The following is a 15103-nucleotide window of genomic DNA, read 5'->3' on the forward strand; positions in this document are numbered from 1 at the left end:
GAAGTGGAACATGAAATGAAGGGAAGCTGCTGTCTGGAACCAGGACTGACTTTCGTTTGCATCGGTTGGCATAAAAGGACCAACCTGTCACTGGAGGTGCCAACACCAAAGCACCAAATGCCAGCATGTTTAGCTGGCTGCTGGTGCTGCAGACGAAGGGAAGTGCTGGCAGCTGCCTCCCTGCAGGACACATCCACAGTTGTGAGTGCAGTTGATTTGGGGTCTGAACTTTGCAGTGTCATACAGATTCTTTTATTTCAATGCAGTCTTTACTGATAACTGGAAAAGTGACAGAAGGCAGTAAAACAACAAACGTCCTATGAGAAGTGCTGACTAGCAATTTCTGGTGGATTATTGTTGACATCTGAACAGTGGATCTAAAAGCCACCAAGCCATCCCGAGGATGATATCCTTGTCTTCTGACACTTTCTAATCATGTCAAGCAGGTGGTACCTCGTTCTTTCACTGCTGACCTGTGAATGCCACATCTACCACTGATGTAAAATGTACAAGTGACAAAGAATTCCCAGTAATGTTTAATTAGCATGGCGAGTGGAGATTCATGAGCATTGCCAAAATGCATTAGGGATAATACTGTGGGAAGTCTAGCTACGGGCTAAGGGATTACTCGATTAAATTGCTAGTGCACAGCTGATCTGACTATTTTAAATTATCAGAACCTAATTAAATGGAAACACACAGGCAGATAATGAATGGAGCTGTTGGCTAGAAAATCCTCCAATATTAAATCAGAAGTTTCCTTTAGGAGCAATTAAAATACAGTGAGTGTATCTTAGGCTGTGTGTTAATCACTGGTATTAAAAGTGGATCTGATATTGGCCCGAGGAGAGTTTTGAAATTGAGTTTTCATTACAAAGTTGCTGGAGCCGATGCAGGGCTGTCAGACCCCCTCTGCTCTCAAAGCTCCCCCATGCGATATCTCCAGCTGCAAACGAATGCATCTGTTCTAGCCTGCATACGTGTTTTTTTAGAAGTCACGACCTGATTACAGAATATCGACACACCCTTGGGTAACAGGGAGAAGTTTGGAATGCTCACACAACAACAAAGTGTTTGCAGGAACCGCGTCTGTTCAGGCAGGTGCTTGGCAGCAGCCTCTGGAACTCAGCAGGGCTTTCTGCAGCTGGGTCTTTCTGTTGGACGTCTTTAGTGCCCGTTACCCAGGCGGTGCAGTGAGGAGCAGCCCTGGGCTCCCTGGGCAGCAGGCCCTGCCCTCTCACTGTGCAGCTCCTGAGCTCCTCTGGCTCCGGGAGCAGCGCTGTTCAGGATTAGGGCTGCTCCTCATTGTCCCACAGACGTTCGTCTGGGCTGTGGCTTTGGTTCCTGGCTGTGTTATCGCAGATGTTGTCCACCTACAGCCTGCATTTGTAAAGGCTCTGGATCCCCCGGCATCAGCGGGCTTTATTTACTGCTGTTCTAAATATAGCCATTTTCACATTTAACTGGGGACAGGGACATGGATTAAGCCAGTAAATACCTTGGGACCGAGAGGTGATCCCTGCAGGACCCCTTGGAAAAAAACTGACCCAGTGGTTCTTATTTGAAGGTAGATTTTCACACCTGCCAGCGGGTTTTTGATTTAACGCGTGCCGTGTTCGCATCGTTCTGGTTTCTCCATCAAAATGTCAGCACCCTCCAGAAGTCCGTTCCGCTGACGCTGTTATCCCTATTAACCACATCTGGTGGCTCAGAGATAGAAGGCTGTCTGGCAGACTGTTTTCCACAAAACCTTGTTGATTGCCGTTACTTATTTCCTTTCTTTCTTAATCATGTCCTGTCTCCACTATTCCATTATTTTGCTGGGATAGGTGCCAGGAAGACAGGCTTATAATTACCTGGATCACCCCATTTATCCTTTCTAAATATCCTTTTCTGGAATTTTCCCATTGTTCCATGCTTCTTTTTTGGGTGAGGAAGGGTAGGAAAAAAGCACCAACAACCGTCCAGAAGTCTTCAGACTTTTTTTAATGTTTCAAAGCAAATGTTTGCATATGTTGTCTTGAAAAACAAGCATCCAAGGATCCTCTTAAAGACAACCTATGATGAGGGGTGTACGCAATGTGATGCTCTGCTGCTTTCCCAAAGCCTCCCCCAGGTTCACTGCTGCAAGCAAAAATGGGAAGTTAATGAAAACATCTGCTTTCTTGACCCAGTCTGGTTTAGTTTTCAAAGCTCATAGTAGTAACAAATGAGATACAAATTTATGGATGTAAAGCTAGCAAATGAACCCGTTTTGCATTGGATTTGTTTTTTCTTGCACAGGCAGCTGCCCACAGTTGCTCCTTCCCCATCTGGCTGGTTTCTGTGCACCAAAAGGCTGCTGCACTGGGGGGAGATGTCTTTGCATTCTCTCTGAATATTTGACTTCTCCTTATTGCGTTTAAACTTAAACTCAAATCCCAGATTTGAGGAAAAAAAATTCTTACCTTCCACCCCGAATGACGTTATCTTAAGTCTTCCAAATGCAATTGCTGATTGCCCTTCCACTAAACACACTTGGTATAAAAATCTGGTAGAGTGGGTAGGCAGTGATGATATTGGATGTGAGAGTGTGGGAATATTCCAGTGATGCTGTGACAGCTGGAAGTTGTCTTTCTCTCTTAGAGTGGTTGGTGGCTTTGAGACTCTGACTGCTATGGAGAACGTGGAAAGTGACCCGAAGACAGACCGTCCCAAGGTAGGTGGGAAGTGATGGGAGCTGTGTGGGGATAGCGAGCGTCTCTGGCCCTGCACAGCATGGTCACCCTGCTGCTGCTTCCCCGAAGCAGAACCTGGGGCAGACATTGCAATTCAACCAGAGAGTCAACGTTCTCCTCTTCTGCTCACAGGAAGAAATACGAATCCAGGCAACAACCATTTTTGTAGACCCGTATGAGGAGGCAGATGCACAGGTGAGTATGGCTTTCTCTCATCTGATAGGCTGGAGAACTTTGAAGCTCAGTGACTTCAGTTTTTGCCCCAGTTGGTCCCTTGTGGAGACCATATACTTCTCCCGTGCCTCTTTTCACCTCCCCCTGCATGTGGAAATCCCTGGCCCACACAAGCACAAGGTGAGGTGGCACAGCTGCTCCTTACGTTGCGTTGTGCACAGGGAGCACAGCTGCTGTTTCAGCTGAGAGGTCTTTGGAGCTCAGTCTGGCACGGCTCCCCTCCTCACCCTTAGCAATAGGTTCCTTTCCAAATGCCCACTATGGGTGGAGGTGACAAAGAGAAGTTTTGTTGTACTGGCTGCAGACAGCAGGGTGAGGTCCTTTTCCTAAAGCCAACCCTGTTGTTGCAGCAGTGCAGATTGCTGTCTTAGAGTGCTGTATAGTTTCAAAGAACTATAGTCATGGTCTCCTTTCTCTAGATGAGCTGTTGTAACAGATTGCACTCTGCTTCCCGTAGGTTGCTGCAGAAAGAGAGAAGGTTCAGCTGGAAGAAGAAGCAGCCAAAACAAAAGCTGAGGTGGTCCCACTGAAGAAAGATGTTCAGACTCCTAAAACTTACCGTCAGGGGATTGGAAAATACATTAACATGGCTGCAGCGTAAGTTCTCTGCCCAGCTGATCTTTGTTCAGTTTTAGTTGCCTTTCTGGCTGGATGCTGACCCTGTCCATTGCTGTTTCTCAGTGCTACCTGCTAGAGCTCTGGAACAGGCCAGATGTTTGCTTAGTGCCAGCAAGCTTTGCAAAGACTCTGTCATGCAGGAGTTGGAGATCCCTCTAGTTGTTATTTTTCAGAATCGAAAGTTGTGAGCTTTTTTTTTTCCCAGCACTTGAACATGGCTGAGTTGGTCCTCAGCAGTGTTTGCAGACTTCACAATTGTAGATATGTGTCTACAATGTAGAAGTTCTTAAGCAGGAACTGTAAAAGTCACTTCCTCCTCCACCTTTTGTTCTGGTCTCTTCCCCTTCTCCAGCTATTTCTTAAGGCCACTGTCCCATGGATACCTTTTCCTTTAGCAGCTTTTCTTGAGCACAAAGAAGCTGCTTTAAACCTGCATCAGTCTTCTGATCTGATTCCTGTGCAGCCAGCAGGTTCCCAGGCTCGCTGTGGGAGCTTCAGGGTAGCTGGCAGGTTGTACAGGCCTGTCCCAAAGCACCCGCTCCCAGATACCCTTTGTGCACCCACCGGAGTTGACAGCATCTCTTGCTTACCTAAAGACAGCACAGAATGCTGCCTCAGCTGCAGCCTAGCATCAGCTTTGGATAAATTACGATGAATGCCTTCCGCTTGGTTTTTAGCAGACTTCTGTAACAGCATTTGCAAAAATACTATTGTCTGCCTACTGCATAAAGGCAGACATGTATTTGTGTGTACACAGATTTGGACAGCAACTGAGTCAGCTTCTTTGTGCCTGTGTGACTTACAGGCATTTGCGTAACTGTGAGAACAAAAATATGGCAGTCCATGTAGGTCAGCTCCATGTGCAGCTCAGTAAAACGTTTTGGTTACGGAATATTGCTTGGACCTTAAAATATTATGTTCAGCATAAAACTGTCATTCACTGTTACCAGCTGTACGGAAGGGGCATTTCTTTCCTGGTCCTTCACTCACTGCAGCTTGCCTTCAGGAGGGCACAGCAGCCCTTTGGCTCAGGCTTCTTCCTGCTGCTATCTGACAATGAAACCACAGAACCTGGCCGTGTAAAATTTCCATGGGGCTGTAAGCTCTGCTGAAGGTGAGCTGGGAATAGCAGTGGTGAGTGCAGCATGCCACGCACAAGGAGCAGACTCAGCTGCTTTACACCCAGTTCCCCATAAATCCTTCTGCTACCACAAGCATGGGTAAGAAGTGTGGGGAGCACTTATGGCTCAAACTTTCAGTGCTAAAAAAGTGCCGCTGTTGAATAGTCTGCTCTGACCTGGAGAACTTGCTAGGCTTTGAACACATTTTTGGAAGCGTCCCAAGCCTGACACGAGCCATCCCTGCAGACAGCCAGAAGCCCCAGCCCTGCTGTGCCAGCCCAGGGCGCACGCTCCTCTCTGATTCATAGCTGGCTCCGGTGTAGCTGTTACAGGGAGGGCAAGGCAGCCAGCTGCCCCCTCCCACCGCGCAGCAAACAGTCCCTAAGGGGTGTTTTCATTTTGGCTCCAGGAAGCGCAGCATGGAAGATGACGGGCCCTCGACAAGCACAGCTGCGAAGAAAGAGAAAAAGAGTGCAGGCTTTGGGGACTTCAGCTCCTGGTAGCAATGCGGAGAGCCCAGCACTGGAGCAGCACGGCAAAAAGGAGGCCTCCCACGTGTCCCTGAAGAGCCCGAAAGACAATCTGTCCTGGGGAGAGGGAAGGCACCAGCATTCACCGCGAAGAAAACTGTTGCTTTGTTAAGGCTGGTTAATAGGCTTTGTTTTCTGGAGATCTGCGTTCCCACAACTGCATCTTTCTCGAAGGCCTTTTTGTTGTTGCTCAGCTGAGCAGGGAGCAGAGCCACAGCTCTGCTGGGGATTAGCTGGAGCCTTTCTCTGCGCAGCCAGCAGCGGCTCAGGCAGAACCCAGCCTTGCAACAGCTACATTGTGAAAGAGCTTCATTTGCAGGTAACCGTTTCCAGGCAAGCCGGGTCTGCCAGATGGATTGGTGTGCTGGGGAAGTGCCCGAGCTGCTGGAAGGCTCTGCAGAGGGAAGAGGGCTGCAGCCTCCTGCCTCTCCTTTCCAGCTGCCTGGTGCTTGTTCTCAGCAAGGACTAATTCCATCTTTTCCTCTTGCCTCCTGGGTGGACTGACGGCTGTCCGTCTCCATAGGGCCTCGCTCACTCTGAAATGAGCTGTGTCTGCACCCATGTGATCTCCAGCAGCCTGCAAAGCAGTGAGGCTGAGCAGCGAGCAGTGTGCCTGCTGCAGCTGCACCGCTTGTTCCTCTGGCAGCTGGCCTCGTTGGAGCCCCTGGGCAGCTGGGGGGCCGGGCTGCCCTGCCTCAGAGCTGCCCTCTGGGTCCAGAACTGACAGCCTGGAGCAGTTGAGTGGGAACAGAAACAGCATCACAGCATTTTTTTAGCCATCCCCTAGGGCTGCTCCCTGCATAGGCATCTCAAATATTTCCTTACATAGCCACACTGTTAGGATGCTTACAAAAGGCCTTACTGAGTGCAGAAATGCCAGCCTGGGAAATGTAACCCGTGTTACTGTCACTTACAGGTGGTGCAGTAGATCCTGAACGTGACTTCTCAGTTCACCTCCGGTGTTTTCAGAGCAGTACCCTCCCCTTCCTGGCGGAGAAGGTGGTTTTGTAGTCATCTTTGTAACCAATACATTGATATCAGTGGTTTAAGAGATTAAAGTCTCCCCTTATATGAAATAGCTGTACAAAAATTTTGGTAACAAGTTTTGCAATTAAATGCTTTTATTTTCTTTTGAATGCTTGTGTTTTACCCTCAGCTGTGATTTCCAGGATCACAGCATTACAGCATCGATTGTTGTGCAAGGAAATGATTCATTCCTATGTTTTAAGATGCTTGTGAGGAACTCAGGGATCTTTGCGGATATGATTCCATCCTTGTTAAACTATAGGAAGTTGAAATTCATTTAAAGAATAGCAGGGGTTTTCTGCAGCGTTTGCAGGGTACAAAGCCATACACAATTCCAGGAGCTGTGTGGTGCTTTCCTGCAGCTGAGCTGCTGGTGCCGGACTGCAGCTTGCTGCTTCTCCTGGGCTGGCCTCTGCCTCACAGAGGGGTATCGATCCCTTTTATGCACCATCTGCTTCAGTGCATTCTAAAGTTGCAAAATTCACAGTGTTGCTGGAGCTGTTGCAGTTTAATGAACTCCACAAGGGTGTAATGGTTTTCCATAACAGATTAGAATGGAGATTATTATGAAAGCAAGGAGCTTTTGATTACAAGGAAGTGGTGTGGTGAGGACTGCTGCCCTGCTGGGGCTGTGCTGCAGGTGCTACAAAGATGGGCTCCTTTTGCAGCAGCAGGCTGCAAAGAGAAGTGCTCGCTTTCCTGTTCTGCCGGAGGTTTCTGGCAGAAGTCTCTGATTGCTAATGGATCCAAGTTGAAGGAGGAAAGATTGAGGTTGGATGTTAGGGGGAAGTTCTTTACAAGGAGAGTGGTTAGGCCCTGGAACGGGCTGCCCAGGGAGGTTGTGGATGCTCCGTCCTTGGACGTGTTCAAGGCCAGGTTGGACGGGGTCCTGGGCAACCTGATCTGAATGTGTGTGTTTGGTGGCCCTGCTGGGCAGGGGGGTTGGAACTACATGATCCTTGAGGTCCCTTCCAACCCGGGTGATTCTGTGATTCTGTGATTCTGTGACTCTGTGATTGCTGTGGGGCTGCCGGCCTTGCACTGCCCATTTCATTACAGTTTCCCAGTTGCCAACAGGCAGGAGCAGCCACCACTTCCTGCATTCCAGGAAGGCAGAGTAACCTTGGAGCTTTGCTCTAAGCAGTGGAAGCTCCGCGGCTCAGGGCTCTGCTTTCCCAGCTGCTCCTGCCCCCACTGCTGCCCTCGCTGGCTGTTGGCTCTACCCGCCCGTGGGGCTGCAGTGTGGGCCAGTGTGGGGCACTGCAGCCCTGGGCCTCTGTCCTGACCCCCACCTCCCTGCGCCCTCCATCACCTGGATGTATGCATAGCTGGTTGGTTTGTTGAGTTTTGTTTTTTACTTCAGCTTTTCTACTGATAGGCAAAATTGCAGGGACAAAGAGACAAAGCTCTCCTTAAAAGTACAAGTCAGAATGTTTGGCCGGACAGGCAGGACACGAGGTGGTGTGGAGGGCAGGGCGGTGCGGCCCTCGTGCTCACGGCTCGCTGCAGGGCCATTTGCAGAGTTTCTGCTACCTGAGTTGATAGAGAGCAGAGAAGAGGTTTCTCTGAGCCTTTTCTGCCCTGCAGCTCCCAGGGTTCCGCAGCCAGGACTGTGCTGCAGGGGGCACCTGCGCCGGTCCTTGCTGTGCCCCAATAGACTGGCAGGAATTGGGCAGCCTTAGTGCAGAACTCCACTGCTGGGTGCTGTTTGCAAGCAGATTTTTGCTCTCTTTGCATTTGATGCTAGTAGATGATGTGTAGTAAGTGCTCTTGGAGGAGAGATTTTAGCATGGCTTTTGTCAACACCCCCCACCTTCTTAGCACTGTTTGCTTTGGATAACATGGGCCATGGGCTGTGCAGGAAGGAGACTGGCAGCTGCTGGCCCCTTGGCTTTGTGCAATGGCTGGGATCTTTTGTTTCCACTTTCTTTGTAAATCAGATTTATTGTAGTGGGGAATTGATCGGGCTGTGGGGCAGGGACCAGAGGTGGGGATGCACCTGCAGGGATTCTGCTGCTGCTGCTGCAAGGCTCAGTGCTGCGAGGCCAGCACTGGATACCCTGAGATGGGCACGTGCAGCTCTCTGACCTCAACCTCTGGCAAAGCAGCAGGGAGTGAAGTGTTTCCCACTGTTGCTGTGCCCCTGCAAACCCCAGCAGTGGCAGCAGCACTCGTGTGTGTACCACAACCCCTCTTCAGAACAGCCAAGCAGTTAACAGCTGCAGGTCATGTCTGGGGCTGAGGAGCCCAGGCTGGGCTGCAGGCTGAGGCCCTGGGGTCTGCATTGTGCCCCACTGTGCCAGGGCAGCTTCCCAATCCCACGTGAGGTTTCAGTGCTCCTGACGTCACGGAGCGGCTGAATTTTCCCTTTCACACAGAAAAGGGCTCATGAGCACTCACAGCAGCTGGAGCTGGCAGCGTGCAGCTTCATGGCTCCTGAAAAGCAGCCACAGTCCACATGGAACATAGAGCCAGCTGTCGTCAGCCCTTCCCCTGGAAAGCCTCCCAAGGTTTCCCTTTTCTGATAGTAGATATGTTCTCTAATCTTCGGCCTCCATTTATTAATGGTTAATTATATCTATTTGCTTTTCTGCCAGCATTGTCCCTTAGCTCACATGGTCACCCTCCCTCCTGATGCTTGCTTCCCTGCACTGTTCATAGGTGGGATTGGGTCCCCTCTCTGCTGCCATGTTTGGCTGCCCATGCTGCATGCCTCCCACCGTGCCTGTGCTCCAGGAGCTTTGTGCTGGATTTGGAGACAGTGAGGTGACTCCATCCTGTGCTGTGGAACCCTTGGGATTAAGGTTTCTGCGTGCAGTATCCCCATGTGTGAGAGCCCCCATCCACACTCAGCGGGGCTGGGGTTGCTGCTGGCCTCCAGGAAGCACAGCCCTCTGCTAATGGTGCTCTGTTGCTTCATTTTGCCAATCTCCACATCCCCAGGTGGAGGCATTCTGGGGCAGTGAGAGTGGCTTCCAGCAGCCCACCAAGGGAGCAGCTGTGTGATTTCTGTCTGTGCTTTCATCCCGTGATGAAAGGGATGATAGAAAACATTTGTTTTGACCACAAGTGCAGCGGACCCCTGAGGAGGTTGCCTCCCCAGTGCTGCTGGCAGCAAATCTCCAAGATAGATAAGGTGCCAGCAGGCAGAAAATGCCAAATGCACACAGGCCTCCAAGCAGCTGCAGAGCAAATCTTTCTCCCTTGGCCGGAGGCTCCAGCACCAAAGCCTGGTGCTGCACAGGTGAGGTGCCAGCAGTGCTGTGGGGCACGGCTGGAGCTGCACGATGGCCCCGTGCATTGGGCTGCTGCATGGCTGCAGCTGGGGGATCTGCGAGAGACACTTGGGTTTTTCTATGAAAATGGCCAAATATTTTATTGCAGGCATTCTCTGCAGATCCCAGCCAGGCTTTTAATAGATGGGTTCCTCGCCAGCGGCAACTACAAATTGATTGCAGCAGAAGGGCAAGTGAAGACAAATATAGAGCCGGCTGCCTACAGGGAGCGCACAGAGGGAACTTCGGATGCTATTTTTGGTGCTTCATCTCCAACTGCTTACAGTGTTTCTGATCTTTGCTTCTCCTTCAGAACACAGTTTGGGTTAGGATTTTGTTTGTGTGCGTCTGTGTGTGTGTGTGTAGGAGAAAACCCTCCCTATTCCTCAGAAGGCTTTTTCAGCTTTTCCATGCTCCATGGCCCTGGCCTCAGGAGTAAAGCAATGGGTGAGCACATAAACCAGGGTGTCTGCTGCCCGGATCCTGTCTGCACTGTTTGCTGGGCACTGGAGCACCCTTTGGGCCTGCGCCTGCTGCTGTGCACAGCCTGACAGGCACATCCCAGCCACAGATGCTCTTTGGCCTCGCTTTACACCTCTGTGCTTGTGCAAACCCTGTTTTGCCTTCATTTCACTGAGCTGCAATCTGGCATTGCAGAGTCTTTTTTGCATGTTTGCCTCCAAATAACACAAAGGGCTCAGCTTCACCAGCATGCTGTTTGGTACGGACCTTAAAAATAGAGCAAAAGCAGAAAAAGCAAAGGGCTCAGCAGCGGATTGCTGTGCCTTTAGCAGGGATGTTCTGCACCCCATTTGTTTAAAGCTCTAATTTATACAGCGCCAGCCGTGGGGCTCCTGTGCAGAGGCACAGTCCACATGCTGCACAGACGTGTTGGCTGCAGGCGCCCAGCCCACAGAGCCCCCTCCCAGAGCTGTGCAGGGGGGGTCAGCCGCCCCAGCACCCTTCAGGCTGTGTGCCTCTGGAGGAGGTTGTGGCTGTGATCAAGTCCCTGGCGCGGGCCTGGGCTCAGCCCTCACAGATGGGTTTCTGGGCCAGGGAGGCAAAGGTGAGGGTTGCGCTGGGAGCTGCAGGCGGGCAGGGTTCCCTGTGAGGCAAACAGGGCTGCCTGGCACAGGGCTGGCACCGCTGCCTTGTGTCGGAGGCTGGGAACCAGCACAGCGCCCAGGGTGAACGATGCCTGTAAAATTCCCGTCCTGAGGAGCAGTGTGTGCCCCAGCTGTGCTGCTTTGCACTTCTCTGTGGCATTTCCATCGGGGGGACGGCTGTCTCCTGGCAGCCACTGCAATGTCAGCCCTGGTCCCCATAGCTGCTGCTGGAATCTGTCCTGGCACTCCTGCAGCAGCCGGACAGGGCTGTGGGGCCAGGAGCTGTGTTATTATTGGCAACTTCTTTCTCTTCTCTGGGCTGAACACCTGCAGCTCTCAGCCCGTTTCCCTAGCAGAGGTGCTCCAACCTCTGAGCATCCCCGTGTCCTCCTCTGGTCCCCTACAGCCCCACATCCCAGCTGGCAGGGATCCTAGCTCATGCCAGACAGGCCCTGGCCCAGTATGGCTGTGTCTGTGTGCTCTAGGCTCTGTGCCAGGTGCCGCAGCCATCGCACGGCCACATATTGCATGTTTGAGCTGTGAAACACTGCGCACATGGAGATAATCATTAACTGGAGGAGCTGTTAACCTTCAGCGAGGGCTGGGCTGCCAGGGAGCACTGCCAGAGCAAAGTCTGCTTTTTAGTAAACACTGAAAGAATGCTGCAAAACATTTTTGTTTCTGTGTTATGAGTAGGCAATTACAGGGCATTAATTTGTGTCTGCACCCTCTGTGCTGCAAGAACCAGAAGACAGGGTGGGGAAATTACAGTGACACAAACTGCATCTGGTGTGTCAGTGTGGAGCACAGAGCACGGCCTCACTGCAGGGCTGCAGTTCACACACAAACCTTCTGTCACAAAGCACCGTATTTAGACCTGAATGGAGGCAGCAGTTCAGCACCAGGGGAGCAGCAAGAACCGCCTGCACTGCCAGCAGCTCAGGGCAGGGTGACAACAGGCAGGCACAGCAACCTTGTGCTGCTTTGGATCTCACATCACGTGGGGAATTCAGGAAGGAGGAAGATTTTTTTAAAGAGGAAGAAAGGGAAGGAAAATGCAAGCAGAAGCAGATTTACAGTTGTATCTGTTCTACCTAATGAAGAAGTGGAGCATGCCACATGCCCATCAAAACAGTGCTCACTTGACCATCAGTGGGAAACAGATAAATAATTCAGGCCTGTAAGGACACAAACAGTGAAGCAGAGCAGGGGCAAACTGAGCTGTGATTTTCTTGGGCAGCTTGGGCCAGGGCAGTATAAGAAAGAGCACAGTGACCTCAGGGAAAGCACTGCTCCTCCCAGCATAGCCCCTGGCTGGCAGCCCCACACCAGGCACCATAAAGCAGTGCATGGAGAAGGATGGATTGTGGGGTGCTAATCCTCATGAGACTTCTTTCTAACTGATCTGTGCTTGCACTCAATCAGCAGGACAGCTGCAGGAGAAGCATGGAGCTCTGCACTCACCCCCAGCTCTCAGCAGCACATGGTTTACATCTGCAACCCATTTCCCAGATGTAGCAATCTGCCCGGGCCCTATTGCAAAATCAGATCATCTCACCCTTGGCAGCCCCACTCCGTGTCACAAGATCCCTGGCTTTACTGGGTTTTCATTTTGAAAAGCGGTGTTTGCACAGCCGGTGCACAGAACCTCTGCTCTTAATTTTCACTCTAAGTGCTGCACCCTGGGTGAGTATTGCTTTTTTGTGATACAGCAGTAAATTTTAAATCACCTTTACTGCAGAATACAGCTTGTTTGACTTCTCTTTTAAGCAAACACAACTTGAACCACAATTCTAGCAGAGCTGGCTATTAATGCCTTTCACTCCCCAGCGCAAAGCACAAAACCAGAAGCATTCAGCAGCCAGAAACACACCTCCATTGTTCTCCCACTGAAAGGATGCGCTTTCATCCTGGCAGCACAGCAGCAGCACTGTGTGCAGGTGCACTCCTGCTCCTAGGGACAAAGAACCAACAGGATGACTTAAAGCAAGCCACTGTGCGCAGAGTAATGGGCACAGCCAAACTCAAAGATGCTTTTGTTGTAATCTTCTCCTAGAACCATAATGGGCTGTGTTCTGCAGTAAGAGACAAGGCTGCCGGCATCTTCACGTATATTGCACTGAACAGAAGCCTGGCAGAATAAATAGCCATCCAACCACCAAAGTGTTGTGTCTGCGCCACACAGACCATTCAGACAAGGAAAACGTTTTCTTTGCAGAAGCTCATCCAACAACACTGGACTGCCATCAGCTCCTGGGCCCAACCTGGGAGGTTTTGTTCAGACATAATTTCAGAAAACTAAGTTAACTTTCTTCAGTTGTAAAGCAAAGCAGAAGGATCATTTCTAAGTGAGTCACAAAGTTAAAATGTTAAGTGAATGTTAAAGCATGTTTGCACCCTTCTTTATGGTAAAAGGTAAGGAGCCATGCTGTGATGGAATTTGCATATATATATATATAAATGACTGCATGCAAACTCCATTCTGAATGAAAGAATAGCTGCTGTCAGTGCACAGAAATGAGTAAGGCAGACCCTCAGACTAGCTCAGCCTTTACTAGTGAAGGCTCATCAGTCATATGGCTCAGCAGAGCTTCATCACAGCCAGGAAACTGCGTGGTGCAGCACCAGCTAACAGCAGCCACTGGCTGTGCTCAGGTCCTCAATGCTGCACCAGCTGGGGCAGCCAAGGAGAGGTGGAGAAAGGGACAAGAAAGGAAGGAGCCCCATGTGGACAGAGCTGTCTCACCAGGGCCCTACTTGGAGATTCAGCTGAGCTCCACCTGTGACCTTCCCTTGTCAGCTAACCACGATTGGCAGTGAGGCCATGCATGTCACACTGCAGTGCTACAGTGCTTAAAAATACAGTGCAACTGAGAGCCCTCAACCAGGACAGGCATTCACTTACCTACTTTCAGCAGACAAAAAGATCTTCTTATGGAAGATTCCCAATCCCTAGACAAGGCATCTGCTCACTGCTATCCATCTCAAGATGTTTTCCAGCTGGCAAGAGACAAAACTGGAGTTCACAATTTCAGAATTCTTCCTGCAATCTAATTGCGGTCAGGCAATTTTCCTCACGATGGAAATAGCACGTTTGATCTCTCATGTGGAGCATCCCCTTTTACTTGTGAGATGAAGCAGTGGATTACTGCAGAGTCACTGAATATGCACACACTGAATTACTTCATTCCCCACCTCAGTCTACAGGGCTCACATTTATGCAGTCTCGCCAGCTCAGCAACGCCGCACACTCAGCTGACCAAATGAAAACCTGACTCCCCCTCCGCATCCCACACCTCTTGGCTAACGAGTTCTGACTTCATTGAAAGCATTCAAATTCAAACCACCGTTTTCTATTTACATTCTATGGACTCCACTGATGAACCACCCTAAAATAATCCATGGATCACAGCCACACCATTTGGCCTGCCTTGGAGTTCAGAGAACTCCCAGGAACATTTCATTAACACTTCAGTGCTTAACACACACATATGACTTGTGCAAGTAGGCAAGTCTAATGCAAAGCATTTCCTTTGAAGTCATTTATACTTAGCTGGTCTAAAGCAATTAAGGACGATCCTACACCTGCATTGTACAGGAAAGTAACCAAATCACTGCAATAGCCCTTTGCTACGATATTGAGAAGTTTTTAAAATTAGTCTTCCAAATCAACGAAGACAACTGTGAAGATGAATACGGCCATCAGATTCATCTTTAGAAGAAAACATTGCTTTACTTGGTGTTACCATTCGCTGAACCCATGAGTGCCACAGACTGGACTTTCTTAATGGGATGCTCAAGGTAGGGAGAAGAGTGATCACTGGGGATGCGCTGCGGGGATAGGCAGAGAATTTCAGAGCACGCTGTCCTTGTGGGATTTGTTTCCAAGCACGTGGAGGACAGGAAGGTAAGCAGGAGTCGTCCCCACTGCCTTAAGGAAGGACCACACCTGACCAACTCACTGCTGTGGCGATGGACCGACTGCCTCGGTGAGTGGTTGATGCAATACACTTCAGTTTTAGTGAGACTGTGGATACTTTCCAAAGCATTCCACAGAACGTTACAGTTGGATAAGCAGATTGCTGGACTGAGAACTGAGGAGGCTTCCAAGCTCCACCTGTAGTAATCGACAGCTCGATGTCCAACAAGCAGCTGGTGACAAGCACAGCACCTTCAAGATCAATGCAGAGCCTGTTGTTTAAAACCCCTGTTAAGGACCAGTCAACACCACGTCCTACCTGCCTACTCCAGAGCGGGTGGGTCTTCCACAAACACATGAGAAAACTGTTCCTGTAATTGCATAAACTGGAGAAGTTCCTCCCAGCCCAAGCAGGAAGAACAGACTGAATGCCTGTGCTCAGAGTTCCGCTCTGCTCTCCAGGTGACCAAGGTAACCAAACAGCACAGCCACCCCTCCTCCAACTTCGCAGGGTTGCTGTTGGAGTGTGCAGGCTGATTCTCCCTTTAAAAGCTTTG

General features: G+C 50.3%; 1 protein-coding gene across 2 annotated transcripts in view; it reads left to right on the top strand.

Annotated features, from left to right (window-relative positions):
- The window catches only part of PPIL2 (peptidylprolyl isomerase like 2), a 56467-nt gene extending 50111 nt beyond the window's left edge, over positions 1-6356 (top strand). Inside the window, exons 17-20 of one of the 2 annotated variants that reach the window (XM_052691373.1) lie at positions 2626-2698; positions 2850-2912; positions 3409-3548; positions 4520-5035. In XM_052691373.1, coding sequence (XP_052547333.1) covers positions 2626-2698; positions 2850-2912; positions 3409-3548; positions 4520-4652 — 409 coding nt within the window. In that variant the 3' untranslated portion in view covers positions 4653-5035. Of the gene's footprint in view, positions 1-2625; positions 2699-2849; positions 2913-3408; positions 3549-4519; positions 5036-5099 lie in introns of those variants that run through there. The other variant, XM_052691372.1, reaches the window with a different exon arrangement.
- Positions 6357-15103: the final 8747 nt, after the last annotated feature.

This window comes from Tympanuchus pallidicinctus, unplaced genomic scaffold (genome assembly GCF_026119805.1).
Source record: "Tympanuchus pallidicinctus isolate F22 unplaced genomic scaffold, pur_lepc_1.0 scaffold28, whole genome shotgun sequence".
Lineage (NCBI taxonomy): Eukaryota > Metazoa > Chordata > Aves > Galliformes > Phasianidae > Tympanuchus > Tympanuchus pallidicinctus.